This window comes from Idiotropiscis lumnitzeri, chromosome 8 (assembly GCF_059441095.1).
Source record: "Idiotropiscis lumnitzeri isolate Australia: NSW breed Sydney's pygmy pipehorse chromosome 8, RoL_Ilum_1.0, whole genome shotgun sequence".
NCBI lineage: Eukaryota > Metazoa > Chordata > Actinopteri > Syngnathiformes > Syngnathidae > Idiotropiscis > Idiotropiscis lumnitzeri.
Window position 1 is genome coordinate 7,640,436 of NC_142398.1, and position 25,546 is coordinate 7,665,981.

The window sequence follows — 25,546 nt, forward strand, 5'->3', positions numbered from 1 at the left end:
TACAAATATGGTATAAACGAAACAGCAACAACAAAACTGAAAATTAAACAGCTGCAGGTGCAGTTTGAATGTTGGTGGTTAAGATCAAATCAATGTTTTTTTTTTTCCAGACTTCTTCCTACTCCTGGTGAGCATATACGATTGTTTCAAAGTACAAAATTACTCAATTGGAGTGCATTAAGCCCGTATAGACTTTCAGACTTTTGTTTAGAAAGTAAAGATTATATCATTTGGTGGGAAACAAAAAATAGTATAACAACTTGCGACGTTTTGAGTCGAGATTGTTTCCTACAATGAACCTTTTTTGTTTTTAATCGCTTCAAAATGAATAAATAAATAAATAAATAAAGAGAGGGTTATTGTATTTGCGGCAGAATCGGAAGTCCCAACGTTTTTAGACCAGACTAAGAGTACACGTTCTATGACCTAATTTGCATTTTAGAAACTAGGCTATTTGAGTCCGATTCGAAACTTGAACAATATTGCATTTTTTTTAACATGTGTTATCTCTCTCCTTTTTTTTATACTGGTATTGTATTGTGTTGAGTTGGCGTGCAAATGCGGAATTGGTGAGAAGTTATTCTTTTAACGGCACTGAGTACTCTTTGGCAGAAGTTTCCCCCTACACGCACGCAGATGTCAGCAGAGTTTCTCAATCTGTCACTTTGCTAGGTGGGGTGCGTTTGTTGAGGGCAAAGAAAACATGCACGCGGCAGCTTTCTGACAACCGCCCTGGAGTGGACTTTTTTTCCCTACCGATTCGTTTCTTAACAACGCCGCGTCTCGTTTTTTGCTAGCTCTGCTTTGCCCTTAAAATAATTGATAACTGAAGAGCAAGACTCGCGCGCGCGTCATACAAGTGGTGAACCATGCTAACCGACATTAGCCGCTCCTAAGCTAACTAGCTATGCAGCAGACCCCAAAAGCGTAGGTTTTATCCAGGATTTGACTTTTTCCCCCCTTCCAAAAACAAGCCGAGAAGCATTCGGAGACATGGGACTTCACCCGCTGGAATTTAGCGAATGCTATCTGGACAGCCCCTGCTTCAGGGAGAAGATTAAGGCTCACGAAGCGGAGCTGGACAAAACCAACAGGTTCATTAAGGAGCTGTACAAAGATGGCAAGAACCTCATTAACGCCACCAAACGTGAGTCTACTTGTAATGGCCTGTTTGGGCTCAAATTGATTAGTTGTCTTATGGGAAAGTTTTTTACAATGCACAATACTTGCAGAACACTACCCCTTAATACCTGCACAAAATGTATGGCTGATGCAAAATGCAATTAATCAGTTTAAATTGCACCAACATGTTTTTGTTTGTACAAAGACGATTCATGCATCGCCATGACTGGCTGATCACCAGTCACTTGCTCAATAATAGGAAATGTGTTGTCAAAACTGTTGACACCTGAAAGACAAAATTATTTGTCTCCTTTCTCTCGCAATGTTGTTCCATTATTGCATCCATGAAGGGAATATACAATGAATGGGGAGGCAACATGGCCATTTTGTGCCTACATAGGTAGATTTGGAGCTGTAACATAGGTGACATGTTACCTGCGTGTTCAGGGAATTCTGGAAAGGCAGAAAGCTTACTGGACACTCCTTCCTCTCTCTATATTGTTTGACTGGTGTGAAATGTGATCAATTAATTAGATTGCACAAAATGATTTCATCATGACACAGTCTAGTTTAGGATCTTGCACATTTTTTTTTTTTTTTACAAACACATAAATTGTCTTACAATAAACAATATTGCATTTATTTTATATAAATGTTGGTTTTTGTTGGTTAGGCCAAGGATAGACAAAAAAAAACGATTTCTTTGTTATGCCCTCCAGGAAGAAGAAAACATTTTGCGCCCCCAACTCTCTAGCGTGACTATAAATAGTGCCTTTTTTTGGTTTGTCTATAAAGTCTAAATACACTTTTATTCAACTTAGAACCAAAAACAGCTTTTTTTAACATTTGTTAATCTGTAACAGTAAAGATTTGAAGTGCATCAATTTGCTTGCAATACAAATAATAAAATAAAAATTAGAATTAGAATTAGAAAAAAGAATGTCATTGCCACCTACTGTAGTGGATGTGCAATTACACTTTATTTTAGTACAACAACAAAAAAAAGTCATGTTCCCGGGGCTACTAAAATGTTAAAACAGTGCTAAAATGTGATGAAGCAACTCAGATTGCAAAAACATTTAAGATTGCTTGGAACAATTGCACCGTCATGACTGACTTACCAGCATTCGTTTCTCCTGCCATTAAATCACCTGCTATAGTCGTCAGTTGTTCCCCCCCATTAAGGAGGCTTTTCGAGGTGTTTTAGATGCTCATTCCATGTTTTTGAGAAAATTCCGCAAAGCTGGCAGTCACTTGTTGGTGCTGACAACATAGTATATTCCTAAAGGACACAGTGTCTCAGTGAAAAGTTCACATTGTTACTTTAAAAGTAGTTGTTGCTTTCCAACAGTTATTTTGTGGCCTCTGATTGCGGGATGCTGTGTCACTGCTTTTGCCAATTGTAAAAACCTTCTACCTGTTGTGGCAGTTACTTGGAACTGGTTTCCGGATTCTTCTCTAACACAAATTAGACTAATTTAACAATGTAATAAAACAATGATCCCACTTTGGAGACTATTAAAAAAGAAAAAAAAAAAACACAGTGTCCAGTCAGACCGAATGTGATCCGATACACTAATAAAACAATAATCCAACCTTTAAGGAAGATTAAAATGCCCCTGCCAGTAGCCGAGCGTGGCCTGGAATGTCCATATAAAGGCAAATCAGGACCAACAGCTTTTATAAACCAATGAAAAAGAAGCTGACAAGGATTCTTTTGATATCTTGGTAAGAATTAAAACAGTCACATGCATTTTTGCCATGCTTTTTTTTTTTTTTTTTTTTGGCGGGGGAGTGCATGTGACTTCACTTTGACCTCTGTTGTCCTCTACCCCAGGGACTCACCAGGAAGCTCGTCTTCACGCCAGTTAACTCAAGTTTTTATGGTTACTTGCATTTTCAGGCCATGGAAAAGGTACACAAAGTTAACTTGGAGTTCCGTAATTAGGCTTGGCGCATGTTACATTAACACAAAACAATGCGTTGAACCTGTGGGTAACAATTGACAAAATGTATTTAATGGACTAAGTGGAAAATTGTTCAATTAATATCATGTTGGTTTTTTTTTTAATTCTCTTAAATATTCTGAACTCCTGTTCCAATTCTGAGCATATTATCATCGCCCAAAGGTGTTGTGCCATTCCGTGGCTCCATTATTACTTCCCATAGCTGACCTCTGGTAGTTCCATAGACCACAAACTGGTTGAGAGATTTAAGACGTGATGATTCCTCAATCAATTTAATGCTAATCAATTTTCAAGTTTCATAAATCATTCCTGAAGATTTATTTGTTGACCTATCAACAGATGTTTTGCAACAAGCAATTTGTTCAACTCCACCTAACACAAATAAATGTGTACTTTTCCATCTGCTTTGTGGCAACTTGGCTAACGATGCTGCTTTGTATCCTTTAACTGTTTAGGAATAAACCTCTACCTGTTGAGAATGAAACCTCTGCAATAAACCTCTTGTCTAATGGACATAATCTCTTTTCAAATGTTTGTGTCGCAGTTTAGAAAAAAAAAAGGATGAACTGCTCACGTTTTGACCTTGTAACGACGTCTGACGTCTCTTCCACAGCAACTCCCTTTCACTCCCACAGCTGGGAGGATGTCTCGCTACGGAAAGTCCTTGGGTTTCGGAGAGGAAACTTGAAGCGGGGATGCTGGGGGCCAACAGAGCGGTGACATGGAAGTGTCCACTTGAGGAGCAGCAAGCAGATGGGCTTCTGTTTCTCTAGCTTTCCTCCTCAGGAACCATGTCCTGTCTGCCCCCACCCCCACTGTTGTCCTTAGGAAACATGTTGATTATGGTTTGTAGTACATACTGGAAAAAGTATGAGATGTGAGTCTAACTGAAGGCCTTATTCGCGTTTGACTTCTTCGTCCTTCTACTGGAATTACCTGTGAGTTAAAAATCAGATCGTCATATCCGCAGCCGGGCTTCCTTGCACTGCTCGTCTGTCTCCCCAGAAAAGTTTGCTTTTCAAGGGTCTGGGTTTTAAGAGTAGCCGGCCTGCGTGTGCTTTGGCCCGGTCTGCTGCTCACTGTAATCACATTGCGACTCCTGCCAAAGAGCCACATCACAGCCTTTCATTAAACTTGCATTAGCTCCATGTTAGAGGTTTTCATCTCATACTGGAGAAACAACAAGACTACAAAATTGCACTTTTGGGCATCGTAAAGGAAGCCACTACCTTTGCTGTTGCATGACCGCTCTTGCCTTAAAAAAATAAATAAGATGCACATCTGCAACCAGCTACATGGTCATTGTTGCCAAGAGGCCTTCCCGCATAACCTCACTCTCCAGACTTGTTTTGAAAATTAGGAAGTGTCAGATGAAGTAATGCGCCCTCGGTGGCAAGGGACAACAGCGGGAGCGGAGGGTTATGCTCTCCGAGCCAGGCTGCAGTGAGGGCAATCGTTGAAGCGGGTGTGGAGTGTATCAGTGTTCTGAACTCTGAATGATGGGAGAGCGAAACAGGAAGGGGCTGTGGAAAAGCGAAGCGTGGTGCTGCTCTTTAAACGTCCGGGGGAAGGTGAGCTGCGACCGACGGGAGTGTAGGAAGCAAAACAAACATGCCACATTGGGCGGATACACAGAGAACATCTTCAGCACTTAAACTTTGACATATATTCCCTTTCTGCTTTGTTTTTTGGGAAATATTTGAATCTGCCCTGATGTACTGCTCTTCAAGACAATAATCGCAGCTAATTGAAGATGATTAAAAGAAACTTCAGTGGATGCAATAGTCAATGGTTTTCATTTGAGTCCTTTATATTTATGGGCATGTGGTCTGACTGGGTTTATAGTGCCAATCACCTCTATAAAGAACCCACACTAACCTAATGAAGACTTGAATTTTTAATTTGATATGGTATTCTCTGTAAACATGCTCCACAATTGTTTCAGAATCACAATAGCTTGATTGTCATCAAACATCAAAATGGAACAGACACAACCAATCCAAAAAACAATGACCAACAGGGTGATAGAGAACGGGAGTCCGCCGGGTCACCATTTATAGCGCCTCGTTTTCGCAGATCAAAAGGAAAAGCATAAGGGAGGGGGGAAAAAACCAACCGCAGACAAAGTTCCTGTAAGGGGAGCACAGCAAGAATTTGGAAAACCCAACAATTTTTTTAGTGTTTGTGGTTGTGCACTCCACACCTATTTTTCTGAGTAGGGGCACACGTGTTTATGTTAACAACCAGGCCAATTTGTTTCCATGCTTTCCAGCGTGGTCACAGAAAGGAACAGCTTGCCTGTAACGTCAAGAGGCTGCGAGGTGGAGTCAACTCATGACTCATCGCCTTGAGCCGGCGGAGTGGGGGTCTCTGGCTTTCTGCAGGGAAAACATCCAAGTTTGACAGTTACCAGGTTTGCTCCAAAATGCAAAAAAAAAAATAGGCCTTGGATTCCAGTGTATATGAGTATGTGTGTGTTGTGCGTGGTGGTGAGTCTCTCATTGTTATAAAGACAGCTTTCTGGTAATGGCTGCCATTTTTGTATGGCTTTTAGTTCTCTAATCAGAGACTCAAACTTTTGCTTCTCCGAATGCCGCCTGTTGTTGATTAATATCGGCGTCTCATGCCTTCATTCCTTGTGTTTTATGTAATGAAGTCCGCACAGCTTGTCCTCATAATGGCCTGCGTGAACCATCCGCCCTTCAATCTGCAAGACACGCGCGAGTCTTGCATCATCGTACTGTGGCCGCGGGAAGATGCCGCCCATCTTCTATTAATTGCTCATATAGTCTATGCTGAAGAAGAGAACTCACTAACTAGCATGGCTAACGCCGATTTATTTTCGTTAATGGCGCTTGGCTTCTGTTTTTACAGTTTTGAGTCTTTGGCTTTGCTAGTCGTCATTGTCCAAAGTGGCAATATGTGTTTTGAAGGACGACGTGGGTTTCCTCACACATTCCAAAAGCTGCATTTTAGCTTCATTGAAGAATGTTCGAGTGCTATGGATACTTGTTCCTCTCCTCTATTTTTCTTGCAATTGACTTACAACGAGTCCAAGGCATACCTTGCCTGTCGTCCAAAGTCAAGCTGCGATAGGTTCCAAAAGGAGAATGAGCTGAATACAAAAGGGTTGCGTTATTAGTTAGGAGTTGCTCATTCAAAAAGTTACATATTGTCCTTAAGTGGGGGTACAAGGTTTACTTTGGACAGCGACAAACAGACGAATTGACCTCTTGTCTTATCATGAAGGAAGTCGTGTTTCTGCTTTGTTAAGGTGTGTCCTGCTCCCTTGTAATGTTGTGACAACATGTTGGTGCCATCATTGCTGATGAATTTCAACTCTGGGGCTGTCAGAGTAAAGGTTTACGAATTTCCAAACAGGTTGACTGGGGCAAATAATACATCATCCATCTGGAGCATAAAAAGATGAACATGTTGCCCCTCTCCTCTCCTTGAGTCACATGATGTGTTTAGCATGCTATTTTTCTCACATTAACCAAAAGATCCTCTTTGGGACTCCACCTTGTCGTATGTAATGTTTGACAAGGCGGTAATAAAAATGCTGGCAGTTGTGCAACAGTTTGCGAACCGAGTTATGTCAGAGAGGGGTCAAAAAAAAACATGGCGTTGAAAACTAGCAGAGGAGCAATGTGGCAGATTCACTGATGGTTACCATTAGCAACCAGACTGCAGTCATTCCACGTGCTGCAAAATAAGAGCTATTCGTGCAGTGAGCGCCATGACAAGAGTCACCTTTTATGGACTTGCACACCCTGCTCTGGATTGCAGCACGGTGCGTGGTTAAGATTTGTTCTAGATTAACAATCGCATCAAAGTCAATGGCCGTGCTCCATATACTACAGTATCTTTTGCTGCCAAAACATGTTGCTGACCTGCAGTAGCTCCATTGCTGAGATGTCACACCTGGCTGATAGCTCGTTCTGATCACTTCTCCTAAAAAAAAAATTCACTTGAATGTGTCTTGCAATATATCTTCCTCAACATGATGGTAGCACTCCAGCAAATGTGAAAAGTGCTCGCTTGTAGTTTGTTGTTTAGTATGTTTGTTGGTTGTTTGTAAGATTGGTTGAGCAAATGTGGAGAATGAACACATTTCTTCTTTCCGTCTTTGAGTGAACTTTTTGGAGCTTTGCAAAGGAATTTTTTTACGCTAATGTTCAAGCCTACAAATTCCGGAACAGTTCAAAAAAGGCACAAAGGACATTTGACGTTTTGTCACTTAAGGCTGAAAAGCCTTTTAAACAATGCCTGTAAGCTTTAACGTTTACAATTCCACGTTTGTTCATTTTTCTACTGGCATACACATTTTCAATGGCTGCTCATTTGGTTGGTTGTCAATTGTTTTTCACTAGAATGTCTCACGCGCAGATGTTTGGTTATTTAATTTGTTGGTTTGGTGGTACATTCATTTTTTTGGTTATTTGGGTCATTTGTGGTTTCTGAGTTTGTTAATTTGGTTGTTTTTGATTGTTCGATGAGATGGTTGGTTAATTAGTTTAAGTCATTAGCTAAAAGAGGTTGATTAGTTATTTTGCAAGTAGAACATTTGTTTTGCTCTTTTGCTGGTGTGTTGTTTTGTTAAATAACTTGCCAGTTTGTTGGATCTTTAGAGTTCACTCATTGCCAGCCAATCACATGGTCTAAACTTTTGCCAATAAAGGCTGGATCAGGCCACATGAGCCACGTTTCACATCTTTTTAAGAACTGCCACCGTGTCACTGGCACATTCCGGAAACCTCTCTCAGCCTTGTTAGTCATGAATAGCCAACCATTTTCTTGCCTGTCTCACACCATTTCCTCACACTCACAGTGTGTCAACCACATTTGTTTCTTCTGCTTTGTGCTGAAGAGGAACCTTAAAGTAGTGCATTGGTGTTGTCGGCTTTGTATTCGCCTTCGTCGGACTGGCCAACACGGCTCACATGTTATGTGAGGCCGGACTTTAATGTTAATCCACCGCATGTGTTTGCAAACCATTCAGAGAACCTCGAAGCTACAAGTTTTCGTTAGCTTCTTGAACAGCAAGACCATTTCTATGTTGCCAATAGATTGTTTTTGTCAAGGCCAGAGACACGCCAACGTTTCCTTACACTGCACAGCTCCAGTCTTAAAATACCCTCTGCGAATTCTGCCATGCTTCCCAAGGGGGGACGCTACTGCTTGTCTTATAAATGCCAAGTCAGGGGAATCTCTGGAAATAGTTTTTGGTTTGCCCTGTGTGTGAATGCTATTTTCAGTTGTTTCCTTTTGCTAGTTGCCATAGATGTGTGTGGATCAATAGCCCACCACTTCACACAAGTTTTGACTTGCTGCAAAGACAAACAGGATGTTTGCAGAGGGGTGACCACAATGCATTTGAGGGTAATTTGTGTTGTGCAACTTGAGAGAAAAGACGCGGTTGAAAGGCTGAGTGAGTCGATCATTTACATTTGGTCTTCTGCCAAACATACTCAAGGCAAATGCATGCAGAAGAAAAGCAATCATGTCATCAGAACTGTAAGAAGAGTCCAGTCAGATTTCACTGATGTCATCTGGTGCAGATGGTGGAGAATGATGTCATTGCAATGCTGGAAGTTCTTAAGATTCTAAGTTCAGTTACCTTAAAAAAAAAAAAAAAAATAAAAACCTGGGTCTCTTCTACAAAGTGATGTGTTTAATACTCTAACACATTCGACACTTAAAGTCTGAAATGTAAATGGACAATCCACGCAACAGTTAATTGAGTCTACTGCAGGGTTGGCTACTATTTGATCAAACACACAAGTCATTATTATTGGTGTTTACAGTTTTTATGTACCTTTTCCCAGAGCTGGGGATGGCACAGCGAAAGTTTGCCCAGTGCCTGGGAGAGTTTCAGTTCGAGTACATCGGCGACGCCAAGACAGACGACGAGCGTTGTATCGGTAAGTGCGGCTTTTTTGCATCGACCGCCAAGTGAAAATGTTTGTCTTTTTTGGTTCTTTCCGGGCTACTCATTTTGCGTCAAGTTTAAATATGATCACGCGTGTGCGTCTTGACAGCAAAGCGCTATGATTTAGTGTCGCACCAAATGTTTTGAATGCTACTGTAGTGACCCTCCGCTCCGTCGCGCTTCATCTTTTGCGCTTCCACTTGTTCGCAGATCGCATAGCAGCTGTTGTTAGTGCATTCTTACAGTGTACAGAGATGCCATTTGGAATTTAGTTGCACAGTTTCACTGTAGTACTTCATACGTAGTGTGGAAAGATGCCGGGCAGCACTGAGCTCTACTAGATAGCGTGCAACATAATAGAGCAGCAAGAAGGAAGATTCCTAATGCGTCAGTTTTACAGTATACTTCAACTAACTGAATGAAAAACAACTTGAAGCAAGCATTTTTTTTCACTGCCAGCCCTGGTGGAAATAATCCAATTTATGACTTCTATAGCCGTCATTGGCAGTAAATTAGTTAATTGTTTAAAAACCACGAGGGAGGTATAAAACTTTTTTTTTTTTAAATGGTTTATACATCATAGAGTTTCAATAATCACAGGTGTGTCTGGAGAGTGTCCCTGCAGTAAAGGGGCTCATCACTGTAGTATCAGATTATTTAAAAATACAGCTGCACAGGTGTCATAATGGGGACGTGGTTGATTACAACAAAAATGTGCATTGGTGACTTGAGGAAAGAGTCACGCAAATATTGTGCTCGATAACAGTAATAACAAGAATGAAAACAATGCAAATTTTGTCACCTGACTCAATAAGATGCAATAATATTGGTAATTTTTCATAGGAAAGTAAAGAATGCATTTCTTCTGTTGTCTGTCTACATGTGTTGCGCCATAGTCTGTATATAAATAACCATTGCTTCAAGGGTTATAAGAGTATGGCAATTGCTGCCAATTGTTAGCACGTTGTTAGCATGACGCTAGTGAGGACATTCTCAAGGCAAAATGATTTGGTTGTTTTGCATCCACATGTATGCTGAGGTGAGTGAGATCACTGCAAGGGATAAGCCAAAAAAGTAATTTTCTTCTATCTTGAAAAACTCTGGGTCACTCATATCTCAAGGTACCGCTTGCTTTTATGGGCTTTTTTTTTTCTTTTTATCAACGTTATCAGAAACCATTAAACTCATGCTTTCCAGATGAGTCACTGCAAGAGTTCTCATCATTCCTGAAAAACCTGGAAGACCAAAGAGAGTTGATGGTGAGCGCGACCGCCGACCAGTCAGAGCCTGCTTGAAAAAGTCTGGGAAATACCTGTGTGTGTGGGGAGGGGGGGGGGGTGTTTCAGTGTGTATTTCCAACCAGACAGCACATATTAATGTCCATATTTGGTACTCCCATCTATTAACATCCTGCCCCGTCATCCAGCAAGAGGTCCCGGGAGGCGAATTTAATTTTCTCCAGCAGCAGGGGGAAAATGGGGGGAGAAACATCCTGCTTCATTGGATACATGAATGCTGATAGTGTTGCTTGCGAGTCCTGCCTGTCTAAGGGTCACTGCCGCTGCACCTGCATGGGAGTGGCTGTTGAGCACTTGTAAATACAAATCTTGGTAGCGACAAGGTCATCGAAGTTGTCGTTATGCAATTAGAAGACAGTCACAAACTCATGACTCACAGCTGACGAGTGACTGTTTTAAGGCCCTGTACTCTAAACAGTCGTGTGGTTAAAAAGTATGGGATGACATCACAGTGCAGTAAGGAAAAGTGGGACGGGCTGCAAGCCCAGACACGTCTCCGTGGCCTCCGTTACAGAAGAACCCCACGGGAACTGGGGAAAATGATTTGCCTTTCTTGGCGGGACGTCCAAAAGTTGAAAACGGTCCATTTCGTCATGCTGGTTGCCTTCCAAGTTGTAATTCTTAGGGCTACACAAAAAATAAATGTATTGATTTTGAGGTTAACCATGCCCCCCTACCCCTCCAAAAAAAAAAAAAAAACTTTATACACAAATCTACACCTTTATACCAGAAATATAAAGCTAACCGATTTGGACTTTTATCTAAAAAAAATAAATAAATAATCAAAAATGTTCTGCCTTTTTTCCACATAATGTTATGATTTATATCTTGGAAATTCGATGGAGACAAAGCCCTTCAACGACTAGAAAATCCGCACATAAATGACACGCCCCATAAGAGTGTTTGCATATAGACGCCACAACCTGGCAGCAAATCACTGCTTTGGTCTAAATCAGGGGTGTCAAACTCATTTTAGCTCCGGGGCCACATGGAGGAAAATCTATTACCAAGTGGGCTGGAGCAGTAAAATCATCATCTATAACAATTGGCATCAATATTACGCAGATTGTCGCTATTTTGCATCCTGTCGTGGTCTATATTCCCCGCGTAGAGCGGAGGTCAACTGTTTTCTAATATATAAAAGAAATGTATCTCATTTGCACATCGATGGTTCCCAGAATGCATTGTGTGGTCCAATGCATTTAATTAAAGAAGCTCTAAGGACGTTAATCCTTGTCATATGTGTTTGTTAGGAGCAGAATGTGTCATATTTAAGACATTAGTTTTTTTTAATTTTTATTTTATTTATTTATATCTGAACATTGCTCATAAATAGCAAAATAATACATTTGAGTAAAAGAGGTTATCTACTTAATTGAAATACTTTGTAAAAATGTAAAGATAAACAATTCATTAAATGTTCACCGTTAATTGTTTTGTGTTTTTGGAAGAAAACAAAGATGTTTTAACGTCGTGCGTCTTGTGTCTAGATGAGAAACATCACAGAAACCCTCATGAAACCCCTGGAGAAGTTCAGGAAAGACCACCTCGGCACAGTAAGGGTACTGTATGACGGCAAATTGCCTCTTTTTTTCCTCCCAAAGTTAATGCCGTTTGCCTCGCTTTGTTTCTTGATCCGCTGAGATTAACACGGCTCTTCTTGGTGCAGGCGGAGAGGAAAAAGTATGAGAAAGAGACGGAGAAATATTACAGCTCGCTGGAGAAGCTTCTCAACATGTCTGCCAAGAAGAAAGAGCCCCAGCTTCAAGAGGTATTTGGAAGCACACTTGTGGAAAAGCACATTAAATTCTAAGGATGTTCCCGATATATTGTGGTGACAAATAGTGATATAACATTGATAAAATGGGGGGAAGAAATTACTTGGGAATCAATTGTGTCCAAACACAATGTTGCTTCACTTTTTGCGGGTGCTGTCTTCCAAGCACCCATGTGTGCAGTAGATGAGAGTAACCGAAAGGCACATTTTAGCAATGTTCTGAGTTTCCAGGCGGTCTGAATGAAGCAGAATATTTCCAAACGCACCCAAGATGAGGGAACAAGAATTCTGGGGGGGCGGCGAACTATTAATATCCCCTAAAAAATGATATCTAAGACAATTCTTGACTGGTCTGACTTCACAAGAAAGAAAAATAGCAAGAAAATTTGCAAAATAGCGAGGGAAAACTGCAATGGATGATGTTATAGTAACAAACGAAAAGCCGCAAGAACCGAAGTAGCGAGAAAACATGGTAAACAAAACTGAAGTTGTTGTTTTAAAATGTAATCAATTGTTATTAATCAAACAAAGTGAAACATTTGGAAAATAAGTACCATTTAGTTATCTACAATTATAGATTAATAGAATTGCTCTGATTCTTTTTCCTGGCCACTTGCACTTTAATTCTACCTTCCCCACAGGTCAATGAAATATTAATATACCGTCTATAAAAGTTACCAATAAAAACACATATTCAAAATTAATTGTCAAACTTATTTTAAACCTGCTTGAGAGATAGATAATATTTTGTATTCCATTCATCTTTGAAGTTTGCAAGTACAAATCTCAAAGCCTCTTGAGTCTCTTGTTTAATTCGTCCTTGTTTGGGTTGTGGTGTTCCGCCGCGACGCCCTGTCGGACCACGTGAGGCTCCCAGTGACGCACCTTCTAGTGACAATTTTCCTGGCTCGTTCGCAGAGGAAGCGTGCACTCTGTTTGACCGTAACACTGAGGTCAACTGTGGCCTCTGCGGTGTGTTCTACAATCCATACTGCCATCTGAATGGAGACCCCTGGCCACCTCTTGCTTGCTTGTTTTTGCTGTCCCGTGTGTCCATGTAAGGTGATAAGAGAGGACACTTGAAACTGTTGACATTGTCACTGTCTAAACTTTGTGTCACACGGGCAATGGGTACACGTCTAAACAGCGGCGTATTTATATGATAAAAACGGGTAGGACACTTACCATTTAAAATGGTCTATTTGCAACAGTAATGAACTGAACCACACATTAAAAATGTCCACGTGACTCATGGCTAAAGCTTCACAACAATTATTTTGTCTGCTGTCTGCAGTAACTGAACACAGTTGCTTGATTGATCACATGAACTTGGTTTGGTAGACAGAATTCAGGGGGCTCGATCGCAACTTGTGATGCATGTTAATTGCGCTCAGTAGCCTCTTGGACTGAGCAACTCTGAGGATTGGCACTTTGCTCACAAATAACATTGTTTTAAAATTGACAGTGTGGAAAACGCGCAACCAACAACTAGTTACGATTCAGTCACTGGTTTGGTCTGCAACATGTCAGAAGATAGGCAAAATCTGTTTTCTAAAGTAAAAGCATTTATTTATTTATTTTTATTCAATACAAAGATCAGTTCGCTTCCATGGAAGACTATAGAAGTCATATTTACTGAAATGAAGCTGAATGGAAAAAAAACATTTGGATAATTTTTAATTAAAGTTATCTAAAATAAAATGATTATAAAGACTAGTTATCTATTGTCGAATAATTGTTGTACCTCAAATTGAAATGAATGAAAATTAAAACCATTATACAAACAAACGAAGATTCGCGCAGGGGATGAAGAATACATACCAGTGACTTGTCATTGTCCATGTGTTGCGCTCCTCTTTGTAATAATGTATCCGTCTAGGCTAAATGTAGGCCCATCAATGCTATTTTCCATTATATGTTAGGATCTAGCTTGCAGGGCCATTTGGAAGGCAAAAATGTTTGATTGTTTAAATAAACAACAACTCGCTCCATATTATGTCACATTGGGGCAAAATTCAGGCCTGATTGCTCACAGATGCATTTTGGCAGCTAACAAAAGATTTCCTTGGTTTGATTTAAAACTTGGTGGTTGAACAGGCACTCAAGAGAAGCAACTATTTGTCGAAAGGCAATTAAGTCATTTTTCCACCTCATGTCCTCCTTTTTTCAATTGAAGCGATGCCCAGAAGTTGAGGAAATCTTCCGGAAAGCTCTTTATCATTGTTTATCCATTGACGTGTACGAGGTACATTTTACAGCTGATGACAGTCTACTGCTCTACTTCAGATCATAATACACACACACAATAATTATGGTGATTATCTCATTGGGAATTCCTCCAGTAGCAGGAACATATAAGTATTTACCCAGAGTGCTGACTCCTCTGTTCTCATACTGGTCTTGGGTTTTTCTCTTTTTGTCCTTGACTTCTTCTCGTATTTTTTCCACAAATGAGATTTTCAAGTAATAACTGGTTGAATTTATTGTGCTCGAGTTCGACCGAGTGATTCAGACTCTCCTTGGAGCATCATTCATTCCCCTGAAGCATTCCCCTTCAGCTCCTTCTAGCTCATTATTTACGGTTATTTAAGCCCTCAATTTTCAACTTCGACAAGAGAGGACCCGCTAAGTCTTTACCTGCACCGCAACATATTCCACCGGATTCCAGACTGCATTTGCGCACGGTTATAATGATCTTCGCCGTGTGTGTTCCCTCCAGGCAGACGTCCAGGTGGAAACCATGAGGCAGCACTTCCAGGAGGAGTCGCTGGACTACGTGTGCAAGCTGCAGGAGATCCAGGAGAGGAAGAAATTTGAGTGTGTGGAGCCGGTGAGTGACGTGCCCAGCCATTGTGCTTAACACAATTCACTACTCATATGCATTAACGAAAACTGAAATTAAAATTGAAGAAACATTTTTGTTAACGAAATAAACTATTAGCTAGCGCGAGCCTTGGCTGGTTGATGACGCGCATGTAGCTGCCATCTTCGCTGAATCTGGCGAACTTGGCAAACGGGATGGAACGCGTGACCAACCTTTCTTTATTTTAGACGTAAGGGTTGTGATGCTTCTAACTTGTACAGGATTATGCACCTCACTCACTGTACTTCAAAATCTGTGGACTGTTATACAATACCAGTATTTTATTGTTTTGGATATATATTAGTTTTTACTACACAATATTTAATGGGATGTTTTTTTTGGTTTGTTTTCTTGTGCACACAAGAAATACAGAATTGTTTTAAAAAACTAAAACTAATAAAATCTTAACAAATTGAAACATTTTCAGAATACTAAAACTAACAAACCCGCTCAACTGAAAACAATAGTACAAAATGTAATAACTAACTATACTGAAAATCCCAAATCATTTATAACTCCAATAGTGTGTCACATGATGGTCTCCTTCTCATTTTGATGTCACCCTCTTTTGCAGATGCTGGCCTTCTTTCAGACGGTCTTCACTTTTTATCACCAAGGGTTCGAGCTTGCCAAGGACTTCGACCATTACAAACGCGCACTACAGATCAACATTCAGAATGTATGTAGACCATTGCCAACTTCTTGTTTGTCCGTACCAGATGCATAAAGTGGGTGCAGTGCTTCCTGTAACCTGAATTTGTAGTCGTGCCATAGTCTATCACTAATCTTTGCTACCGCAGTTGTCAAGTCATAATTACATCCGTAAACAGACATGCTTGGAACACATTTTGAATAAGAATTCATTGTAAATGTCTGAATATGTGGCATGAAATTAGATTTTAAAATTGTGGGGCCAAATGTGCACTCTGTAAGAACGCCCACCTATCTTTTGTCAAATCGTTATTGTCACGCTTCCTCCCTCGCAGACGAGGAGTCGATTCGAGGGCACACGTTCAGAAGTCAACGAGCTCATGAAAAGGATTCGCGAGACGCCTCAGGAGTACAGACAGACGAGCCCAATCAGCTGCGAGGGATACCTTTACGTGCAGGAAAAACGTAACGATTTCTATTCAGTTTCAATAAGCAGATGTTTTTCATCTTTCAATGTAAACATTGCTTAATGTCCATACATCTGTGAATATGAATATTTCAGAGTGGCACGATAGTCATGACGTGACGGTAGATGTGAACAGTAAAGGCCAATTTACTTGTTCCTGAGAGTAGTTTTGAAATTTCCACTTTTTCCTTCAAAGGTTATATCCCTCCTATTTTGGGGGAATTCTAAGATGTTTATTTCTTGAGGATCAACTTTGAAGTGTGTCAGTTTGATTTGCAGCGTAGCACGAGGGCAAAACTGTACATGCTCATGCTAACAACAGTCATTTTGATAGTTTGTCTTATCCTTGGCATTGTTTTGGTTTTCTAGGACCTCCTCCTTTCGGTTCAAGTTGGGTAAAACGCTACTGCACGTTTGTCAAAGAGCAGAAGATCCTGCATATGGTGACTTTTGACCACAGATCTGGCGGAAGGAGTGTGAGTGTGCATTTGTACAATTGGACATTTCAAACTTTCAGACCTGTTGGCAAAAGTTCGCTCACCTTCCGTTTTCTCTTTCATTTTCATCCTCAGGGTGAGACGGAGTCGGTCACGCTCAAGTCCTGCGTCCGCAAAACGACAGACATGTTGGACAGGAGGTTCTGCCTGGAGCTTGACATTACAGATCGGTATGTTTTGATTTGTTTGTCTTTGAAATGCCAGCTCACATGAATTGTAGCCATTTTATTTTGAGGGAAGGGTCTGAACTGAAGTAGGTTTCTATTTTTACAATTTTACCACAGTATTAAAAATATTCAAATGCAAGTCGTGTATTAAACCCCCCCAAAGAAAAGACAACTCATTGTGGAGCGACTGCATGTCAGTTGAGTGGAACGCCACATGATTTAAAAAAACAAACAAAAAAAACCCACTTTAATACTGCATTTCAGGACGCTCATTTGCAACATGTGGGAATTGGACACCGTTTTGTTTAGCATCAGAGTTTGAATGGGGCTTGGTAGTTAACTCTCTATGGGTATCCTTGCTTGCTTTTGTGCCATTTCGACCCCAAACCATAGTGGTACCCGGACTTGTAATTTTTTTAAATTTTCTTTTCTTAGAGTCGACCCCTGCAAATAGTGGGAATTAGGGACCGTCCTGAATAACAAAAATCAATGTATAAATGACGGCCATTCAATTACAAAAAAATAATAGCTTATAAAACTAGCATCGGTTCAATAGTAAATCTTTAAATTACTTGTATTAGAACACAAACACTTGCAACATATGCAGACAGATAATATAACAATAGTTGTAAGGCATTTATTTTCAGAACAGCCAAAGCTAGCGATGCTAACAGCCATGGTCCTCCACAAACATCTTATTTTCGTCCTCGCGGACCTGTTACCTTGTTGGCCGCATGTTTCACTGGTCCACAGCGCGTTGTAGTCTGGCAACAGCAACCGACGGGAAAGTCAAAAGCCCTCTAAGAATTGGCCAGTTGGAAGACGGAATACCCAAAACATGTTATGGGTGATTAGCGATTCATGCTTTAATGTTTTGTAGTCAAGTCGACTTGTTGAACAATAGCATCTATAAACTGCAGTAATGACGCTTATATAAGTGGATGACACAGTCAGTGACTTTTTGGAGAATGGTGTCTTTTAGTGGGGTGGCCAGTATTTGATGAAATACGGCGTTGGCCATGTCCTAAATTTGCCGATGTCTCTCAGGCCAGGCACAGCCCTCACAGTGCAGGCTCTGTCGGAGGGTGACCACAGATTCTGGATGCTGGCCATGGGTGGGAAGGAACCTGTGAGTCAAACAACTTTTGCACTACGTCATCATTTACAACTCTCTCTGCTATTAAACTGACACCAAAGTGATTGTTGCACTGACCCCTTTCATGTCACTTTGCCACAATAACAAACACTTCATTACAGATCGGGCGCTATCTCGGGAGGACGTATTCTAAAGAAAGAGGAAGTAAGTGTCGGAATGCTGATCCAATGTATCAAGTTATTGGGCCACACTGAAAGGAAAAGGAGAATAAAGTCAAATAATTACATATAAGCATAAAGTTAAAATGATGTGTTGCATTTTTTTTAAAGAACTCATCGCAGTCCTACCAAAAAGTCATAATTACACACACAAAAAAAAATCACAAGAATGTTCTCAAAATATTAATAAAAGTAACATTACAGGAGTGAAATTTTAGTGGCGGCCAGTTAGCACGTCCGCCTCACAGTTCAGATGGGCAGGGTTCGATTCCGTCTCCAGCCTATGTGGAGTTTGCATGTCCTGCCCGCGCCTGTGTGAGTTTTCTCCGGGTACTCCGGTTTCCTCCCACATTCCAGAAATATGCATGGTAGTTTAATGAAACCCTCAAAATTAGTACTAGGTGTGATTGTGAGCGGGTGTGATTGTCTTTGTGTGCCCTGCGATCGGCTAGCAACCAGTTCAGGGTGTACCCCGCCTACTGCTCGAAGCCGGCTGGGATACGCTCCCGCACGCCCACGACCCTTGTGAGGAGAAGTGGGTTGGATAATGGATGGATGGTTGCAGTATTACTAGGAATAGTCAGAATTTCATGAGAATGGAGACAACATATTATGAGAATAAATTCAGACGAGAAGGAAGTTGAAATCGTGCAATAAAAAATGCTTTTATGAGAAGGAAATTGAAATAGTGCAAAAAAAAACTGAAATAATACAATTTCTATATCATTTGAAAAAGTATTTTCCAAAATTTAAGTCAAACTATTAGAATTTACGTGAGAAAAAAGTCAGAAATGTATGAAAACAAGTTAATAAAAGAAAAGGTTGCATCTATTATAACAAAAGCCTTCATCTGAATATATGTGAATAAAAGCTATAATTTTAAAAGCAGTAATTGGAAATCTGAGCACAAAGTTGTAATCTGATCAAAAAGTCATCAGCGATATATATATATATATATATATATATATATATATATATATATTCTTCCCTTGCAGTCGACGCTCAGCTGGATGATGTGGGTCTGACTTTTGTGAAGAACTCCATAAGCGCCATTGAGTCACGCGGTGAGCATAATTTTACAAGTTGATTTGCATTTACCACGAGAGTTCATGCTATTAAAAGAAACTCCTGACAAGCAAACCAAGGTGGCGGAACTACTTTATTGCAATGTCTCTCTTTGTGCAGCAGGGGTCAGGCCTGCACCAGTTTTGAAAATGACTTCCTGTTAATAATCCCAGTTACTATTGATAGATTTACATGTAAATGACTACTTGTCCTGCAGTTATTTAGTTATTTTTGCCTGTTTTCATGTCACCAAAGCCTTTGCAATGCCACTCAAGCAACGTTTTACGATTATTGCACAGGAATAAACGACCAAGGCTTGTACAGAGTTGTGGGAGTCAGCTCCAAGGTTCAGAAGCTCCTCTCGTTAATGATTGGTAAGTTTTTTTGTTTTTTTTTTGTTCTCAGATAAAGGATTGGCTTTTTTTTTCTATTCAACACATTTTCCAGGTGTCTTAAAAAATGTGTGACATGCCTTATGAATAAAATTGGGCAAGGTTAGAGCAAGACCAATAAGAAGTATGGTTTTCCTATGGCTTTTGGTTGCAACTAGGCAAGCAGACTCTACTTGAGCAAATGAAGCCAAGAAAAATGTTCACTTTTAACAGCAGCACTTCATACAATTGTCAGTCTTGTAATTCTCAATTACAAGGATAACTGGTGAAACTGAGGAAAAAAATGTTGATTTATTGAGAATACATTATATTACAACATGGTTGTTACTGAGAATTTTATGAGAATATAATTGGGGAAAAAAAAGAAAAATGGTCAAGCTATACAGCAATATATTTGAATATTACAAGGAAAATGGACATGTCGTGGGAGAGCAGTGAGACAGTAAAGATTACAGCAAGAAAATAAGATCGGTAATTGAGTAGTACAAGTAAATATTACAACAAGCTGGGATGTTATGAGAAAATAGAACAAATCTGTTGGATACTAAAATTATAAGAATTTATTTGGCGAAATGCATGTCGTACTGTTAGGACAATAACATTCCTACGAGAAAGTTATAATTCAGGTCAAAATTCAGAGAACTCAGTTGTCATACTATGCAAAAACATTCCAATTATGTTTTTGTAATATCACATAAAAGTTATTTGTCAGTAAAAAAGTATTATCATGTAACATACTTTGATGTAGTTGTCAGTATACAATCGTCAAAGTCATAGTATTACGTGAATAAAGTTGCTATATTGCAATTAATAAAAATGAGTGGCATTTTTAATATATTCACATTAAAATTGTGTTGTATTAACAATAAATAAGGTTATATGACAACAAAGTAGGGCGGCACGGTGGCCGACTGATTAGCATGATGGCCTCACGGTGCAGAGGTCGTGGGTTCGATCCCGGCTTCGGCCATCCTGTGTGGAGTTTGCATGTTCTCCCCGTGCCTGCCTGAGTTTCTTCCGTGTGCTCCGGTTTCATCCCACATTCCAAAAACATGCATGGCAGGCCGATTGACCACTCTAAATTGCCCCTAGGTATGAGTGTGAGTGCGGATGGTTGTTCGTCTCTGTGTGCCCTGCAATTGGCTGGCAACCAGTTCAGGGTGTCCCCCACCTACTGCCCGAAGATAGCTGGGATAGGCTCCAGCGCCCCCCGCGACCCTAGTGAGGAGAAGCGGTACAGAAGATGGATGGATGGATGGACAACAAAGTACTCAAGTATTACTAAAAAGTCAAAAACCTTTGGATTAGAAATAATGTGACCAAAAAAAAATGGAGAATTGTGATATTTTAACAAGACCATTGCCATTTATTTAGAATGAAATAGTTACATCTCTGCACTTCATATTGTTTATCACTCAAGCATGCGTCAAACACGCACACACGCGCGCACACACACACACACACAGTTATCTTTTACCCTCAATATCCTTGTTCGGCCCTTCATTTGCCTACTCCGATGTTCTCCCCCTTGCGTCCTTCCCCCACCTGCTCTCTAGTTTGCCGCCTCCTCTGGCAGGCGCGGAGCTGACTTTTCCAGCGCTGTGTTCGGAATGACAACAAACGCAGGCAGCAGGAGCAGCCAGGCCTGTCGTCTTCCACAGAGCTTCATGCTCGTCGCAGTCCCATTAGCTGACAATCTACCCCGCCGTAAAGCAATGAGGTTCAATACTAGAGCACTATCGAGAAATGTGCTGTTAGAATATGTGAAAAATAATCGTCTTAAAAACAGTAAATGTAAAATGTATGAAATGTTCTTTTATATATATATATATATATATATATATATCATGAGATTAAGTGAAATTATTACTTTAGCCATTGCACTGACTTGTTTTGCTGTTTCTGATATATGGTGTGTAAAAAGTACACACATATTCTAAGTTACTGGGTGTGATTAATTGATTGTCCGAATAACTGTATAAACCAAGCCTAACTTTTACTTTCGCTCCTCAAATAGCTCATGTGTTTGCACATACACGCCACACATTGACATCCACAGTGCTGTGTGGGTGAGTCACGCTTTAAACCCTGAGGATACTTCTCCTCCTCTTCATCGTCTCGAATCCATTGCCCTGGCCAGCATCCAATCGCAGTGTGTGTTACAGTACAAATTGACAAGAGTGTTGTGTTACAGACGAGACTCCACTGTACATTATAAGAAAGTCTTAGTTGTCTGCTGTACAGTTACAGTATCGAGTATAACTATATATCATATTATGCTGTACCTTAAAAATAATAAAAGGCTTATTAATTCAGACGTTAACAACCCAAGCGAATAGTATAACCAATCAACTTGAACTCGGTTCTGACCGATTGATCGGTGTATTCACTTGAAATAAAAAAAATATTTTTTTGGTTTGGTTTTGTTTTGTCTTGTTTTGTTTTTTCCGTTCGTTCATTCAGATTTTGCCGCTTTTTATTTATTTTGTCCCCGATGTAAAGTTAAAGCACTCAAGATAAATAAATAAAAATAAATAAATTAATTAATTAATTAAAAACAAAAAAAAAACATATTTGATTCATTTTTTTTAATCAGTTGGTAGAATTTTATTCTGCCAAATCATCAGCCTTGGAAAAAAAAAATCTATTTTGCTTGGGGCCCTTTCTTTACACCTTTTGACTTGCCATCGTTAATCTAATTTTAAAGGAAATTGTGTGGTCCCCTACTTGCAATTAATAGCTCCCAGGTCCCTTCAAAAAATTGTCTGTGACATTCTTTCGTCAAAATGCCCAGCGAATCGAAATCACAGCTCAGTTAAAATCCACTTTTTCTCCAGCGAGCAATTAGTGCACCACACGTGAACCCCGCCATAAAGAGAGTCAAAGCATTGATTGTGTTTTCATTGGTGGAGGCAACACTTCATTACTAAGCTTTAGAGTTAGTGAAGCAGATCTGTTCATGTGGTCCATGCAGCTGACACATTGCACTCCTTCCACAGCTTTGTCGAACTTTTGCCAGTTGTCAGATGCTAAGATATTAGTGAAAGCAAATTTACGCCTCCAAGAAAACTTAATGCAGCTTTGCTTACTTGGCCGCTTTAATACTTCGATTTTATTTCAAACTCTTCTTTTTTTACACTAAATATAAGCAAAAGCATACATGTGGTGATGACTCTCTAGAACAGAGGCGCCCACTCAGCATGCAAGCTACTTATAAAATTACCGAGTCCAAGTGATCTTCCTATATTATTTATGTATTTATTTGAAAATAGAATTTTAATTCATTATAGGTACAGTATATAATGATGTACCTTGCATAACTGCATGAAACCATATTTCACAATATGACTAGTGCTCATTTTCTTTCCCTACGTTACTGTTGACAGCACAAGTCAAGGATAGAGTCCAGAGAGGAGCTGCTGATAGCGAGACTTGTGCTGTGCACACCTCCCGATGATCGTTAGGCATGTTGTAATGCGTACTTGGACTATGTTTGCTTGTGCTGCCGCTGCCGGTTGTGGTGGTGGACATTTCCTTAGTCCCGCAGGTCACTGGGTAAACTCAGAGTACATGCCTTACCGCATCGCCCGCTTCCCCCTGGCCCGCCTGCTTTTCAGCCAGTGCGAGATGCCCCGCCACGGAGCCCACTGCAAAACAAAAACCCTCCTCTCACTCCCTGTGGAAGCACTTACCTTTCATGTTCCCATATCATTTTTATACTTTATTATTAGGTTCATAGAAGACAAAATGGAAAGTGCTAATTTTGCTAGTTAGTGTCCTTGTGTGTGCATGCGCCGTGAGGCATGCAACAGGTCTATGAGCGGTCGCTCTGTATGTCAATGCGATCGACCGACACCCCCTTTGCGAGCAACTGGTCGATTGCGAACGATGCATTGGGCACCCCTGCTCTATAACAACCCCATCTGAATTTAGCACTTCCCCATCATACACAGATAGTGTCACTTCAACATACAAAGATGACGCTAATTACTACTTTCTTATTAGCTTTGGGTGCCTACTGGTGGTTTATTTGGAAAGTAATTAGTAATCCACCCCCCCCCCCAAAAAAATAGGTAGGGAATAATTTCCACAGGATAAAAACACAAATGGGTGCTTTAAGGCAAGCAGAGCAGCAAAAAGGTGGTGGTTCATTGTATGGAAAATCTCCCCAAGATTTGTTAAATTACCAACATTTGTCGAAAATAACATAATCTTCATCGAAAGGTGACTGGGCCTGCAGTCTGCCAACCGATATCTTGTACCATGGACTGTGAGGCAAAGAAATTAGTAGAATAAAATATCCTGGAAATGTTGTCGGACAAAAATAGATGACTCACGCTCCCGTGTCTGAGTTATGACACAGCACGCTTCTGCAAGTTCAATTCCCAGCCCGACACCTCTCCAGAGTCCCTGCAGAGCTTCTGAAGTAGTGAGGGATTAATTAATCTTGTAATTAATGTACAACCACTAACTTTCTTTCACGTCCACCGGGACTGAAAGCCCTCCCAGCTGTAGCGCTTTTCTCGCCTCGTACGTCTCGTTACAACTTTTACTGTATATATTTATTCTCGCCTTACGAAGAAAAAGTCCCAATGTGCTGTTAGATCGTGGGTGCGTATTCCCAGAGGTGGTGAGTACAGGAGCTAGTGTCAAAAAGAAAATAATCTGGTTGAAATGCGAGTACTGATTCAACTCCTTTACTTAAAAGGGAACTCAACGCAAACATTTTCTTTGCAATAACGTGTGCCCTCGTTAGTCTAAACATGGTATTCTGATGAATATTGAGTTCATTGTTTGTTTTTTATCCCTTCTTCATCCTTCTCCAGGCCTGCCTCCTTCTTTTGACCACCCTCGGAATTGCTTTGCCAATGTCATGGCTCAAGTGTTCTCTGGGTTTGGTCATGTGACGTTTGCAATGCAAGCCCGAAGGGAGTTGTTGGTCAATTTCAGTCCACAGCAGAGAGTGGATGAATTTTTTTTCATGTTTAGTTCCACTTATAGTAAAAGTAAAAAAAAAAAAAAAAAGTGTCAGGTTTAAAAAGGTCCTGACGCCTTCTTAGACTGAATTAAATGCATAGAACCAGAGGAATAACCAGGGAAGGTTTTGTCTTTTTTCCATCGGGATGGGAGGAGAAGCTAGGAGGTGAAGTAGACGTCTTGCCAGTTCAATCTCCCGCACTCTCTCTGACTTCTTCGCCCATCCCTCTGGACTTCATTCAAAGAAAAACGAAACTTATGGAAAGTGAAACTTAAACAAGCGTGTGGGTGTGCGCATGTGTGCTGAAGCAATGATGTGCGTCTCTGTGAGTGTGTGTGTAATTATCATTGATACAAATAGTGTATAAAAAACATGATTAAAAATACACAAACTATTTACATACTCTCACAAAAAGTACCAATTCCAAAATGTATGTGTACGTGCTCGCAGTTTTTAAGATTACAAAAAGAAATAAATATAATGCTAAGAAGTTAAACAGTTACTCAGTATTTGGGTACAATTCTGAGAGTCAAATTGTAAAATAACAGCGTTCATACTTATGTACAATGTTTGGCTACTCCACCCCACCTCTACTTAACCACAGATGAATGAAAAATGTAACAAAGTATTTGTACTTTATGTTTTCCCTTCAACTGTCTATTCTTAAATTTACGAGAATATCTTTGCGTGATTGGTTTAGATGAGAAGAGCAATGAAGTGGACCTGTCCACCAGCGAGGAATGGGACGTGAAAACCATCACCAGTGCACTGAAGCTGTACCTCAGGTAAGATTCTGCCTAAAACGATGACCACGTGGGAGCCCAACTGTCGAATGCAACAAAAAATGCCCAATTTGGCATTATAAAACTGCTCCATTGTTGGTCACGCAAGGTCACCCTCAGCGCCCAGATTGACGGCGTGTGGGTGAAGCACCGATATTAAAATGCAATTCAGCATGTTGAGGCTGTTTTAATGTATGTATGCAAATGTAGGCAGTTTTTGCTTTAGGTTGACTCATTCGGAGATCAAGTTTGTCCCTTACCAAACTGCCCTTTGA

At 40.3% G+C, this 25,546-nt stretch overlaps 1 protein-coding gene across 2 annotated transcripts in view; it reads left to right on the forward strand.

Annotated features, from left to right (window-relative positions):
- Positions 1 to 405: 405 nt before the first annotated feature.
- arhgap10 (Rho GTPase activating protein 10) overlaps positions 406 to 25,546 on the forward strand; it is a 53,679-nt gene continuing 28,538 nt past the window's right edge. Inside the window, exons 1-15 of one of the 2 annotated variants that reach the window (XM_088302647.1) lie at positions 406 to 1,147; positions 8,918 to 9,013; positions 10,219 to 10,280; positions 11,810 to 11,875; positions 11,989 to 12,090; positions 14,816 to 14,926; positions 15,534 to 15,638; positions 15,946 to 16,075; positions 16,446 to 16,552; positions 16,649 to 16,743; positions 17,788 to 17,869; positions 17,998 to 18,040; positions 19,050 to 19,118; positions 19,419 to 19,493; positions 25,190 to 25,274. In XM_088302647.1, coding sequence (XP_088158773.1) covers positions 994 to 1,147; positions 8,918 to 9,013; positions 10,219 to 10,280; positions 11,810 to 11,875; positions 11,989 to 12,090; positions 14,816 to 14,926; positions 15,534 to 15,638; positions 15,946 to 16,075; positions 16,446 to 16,552; positions 16,649 to 16,743; positions 17,788 to 17,869; positions 17,998 to 18,040; positions 19,050 to 19,118; positions 19,419 to 19,493; positions 25,190 to 25,274 — 1,382 coding nt within the window. In that variant the 5' untranslated portion in view covers positions 406 to 993. Of the gene's footprint in view, positions 1,148 to 8,917; positions 9,014 to 10,218; positions 10,281 to 11,809; positions 11,882 to 11,988; positions 12,091 to 14,815; positions 14,927 to 15,533; positions 15,639 to 15,945; positions 16,076 to 16,445; positions 16,553 to 16,648; positions 16,744 to 17,787; positions 17,870 to 17,997; positions 18,041 to 19,049; positions 19,119 to 19,418; positions 19,494 to 25,189; positions 25,275 to 25,546 lie in introns of both variants that reach the window. The other variant, XM_088302646.1, reaches the window with a different exon arrangement.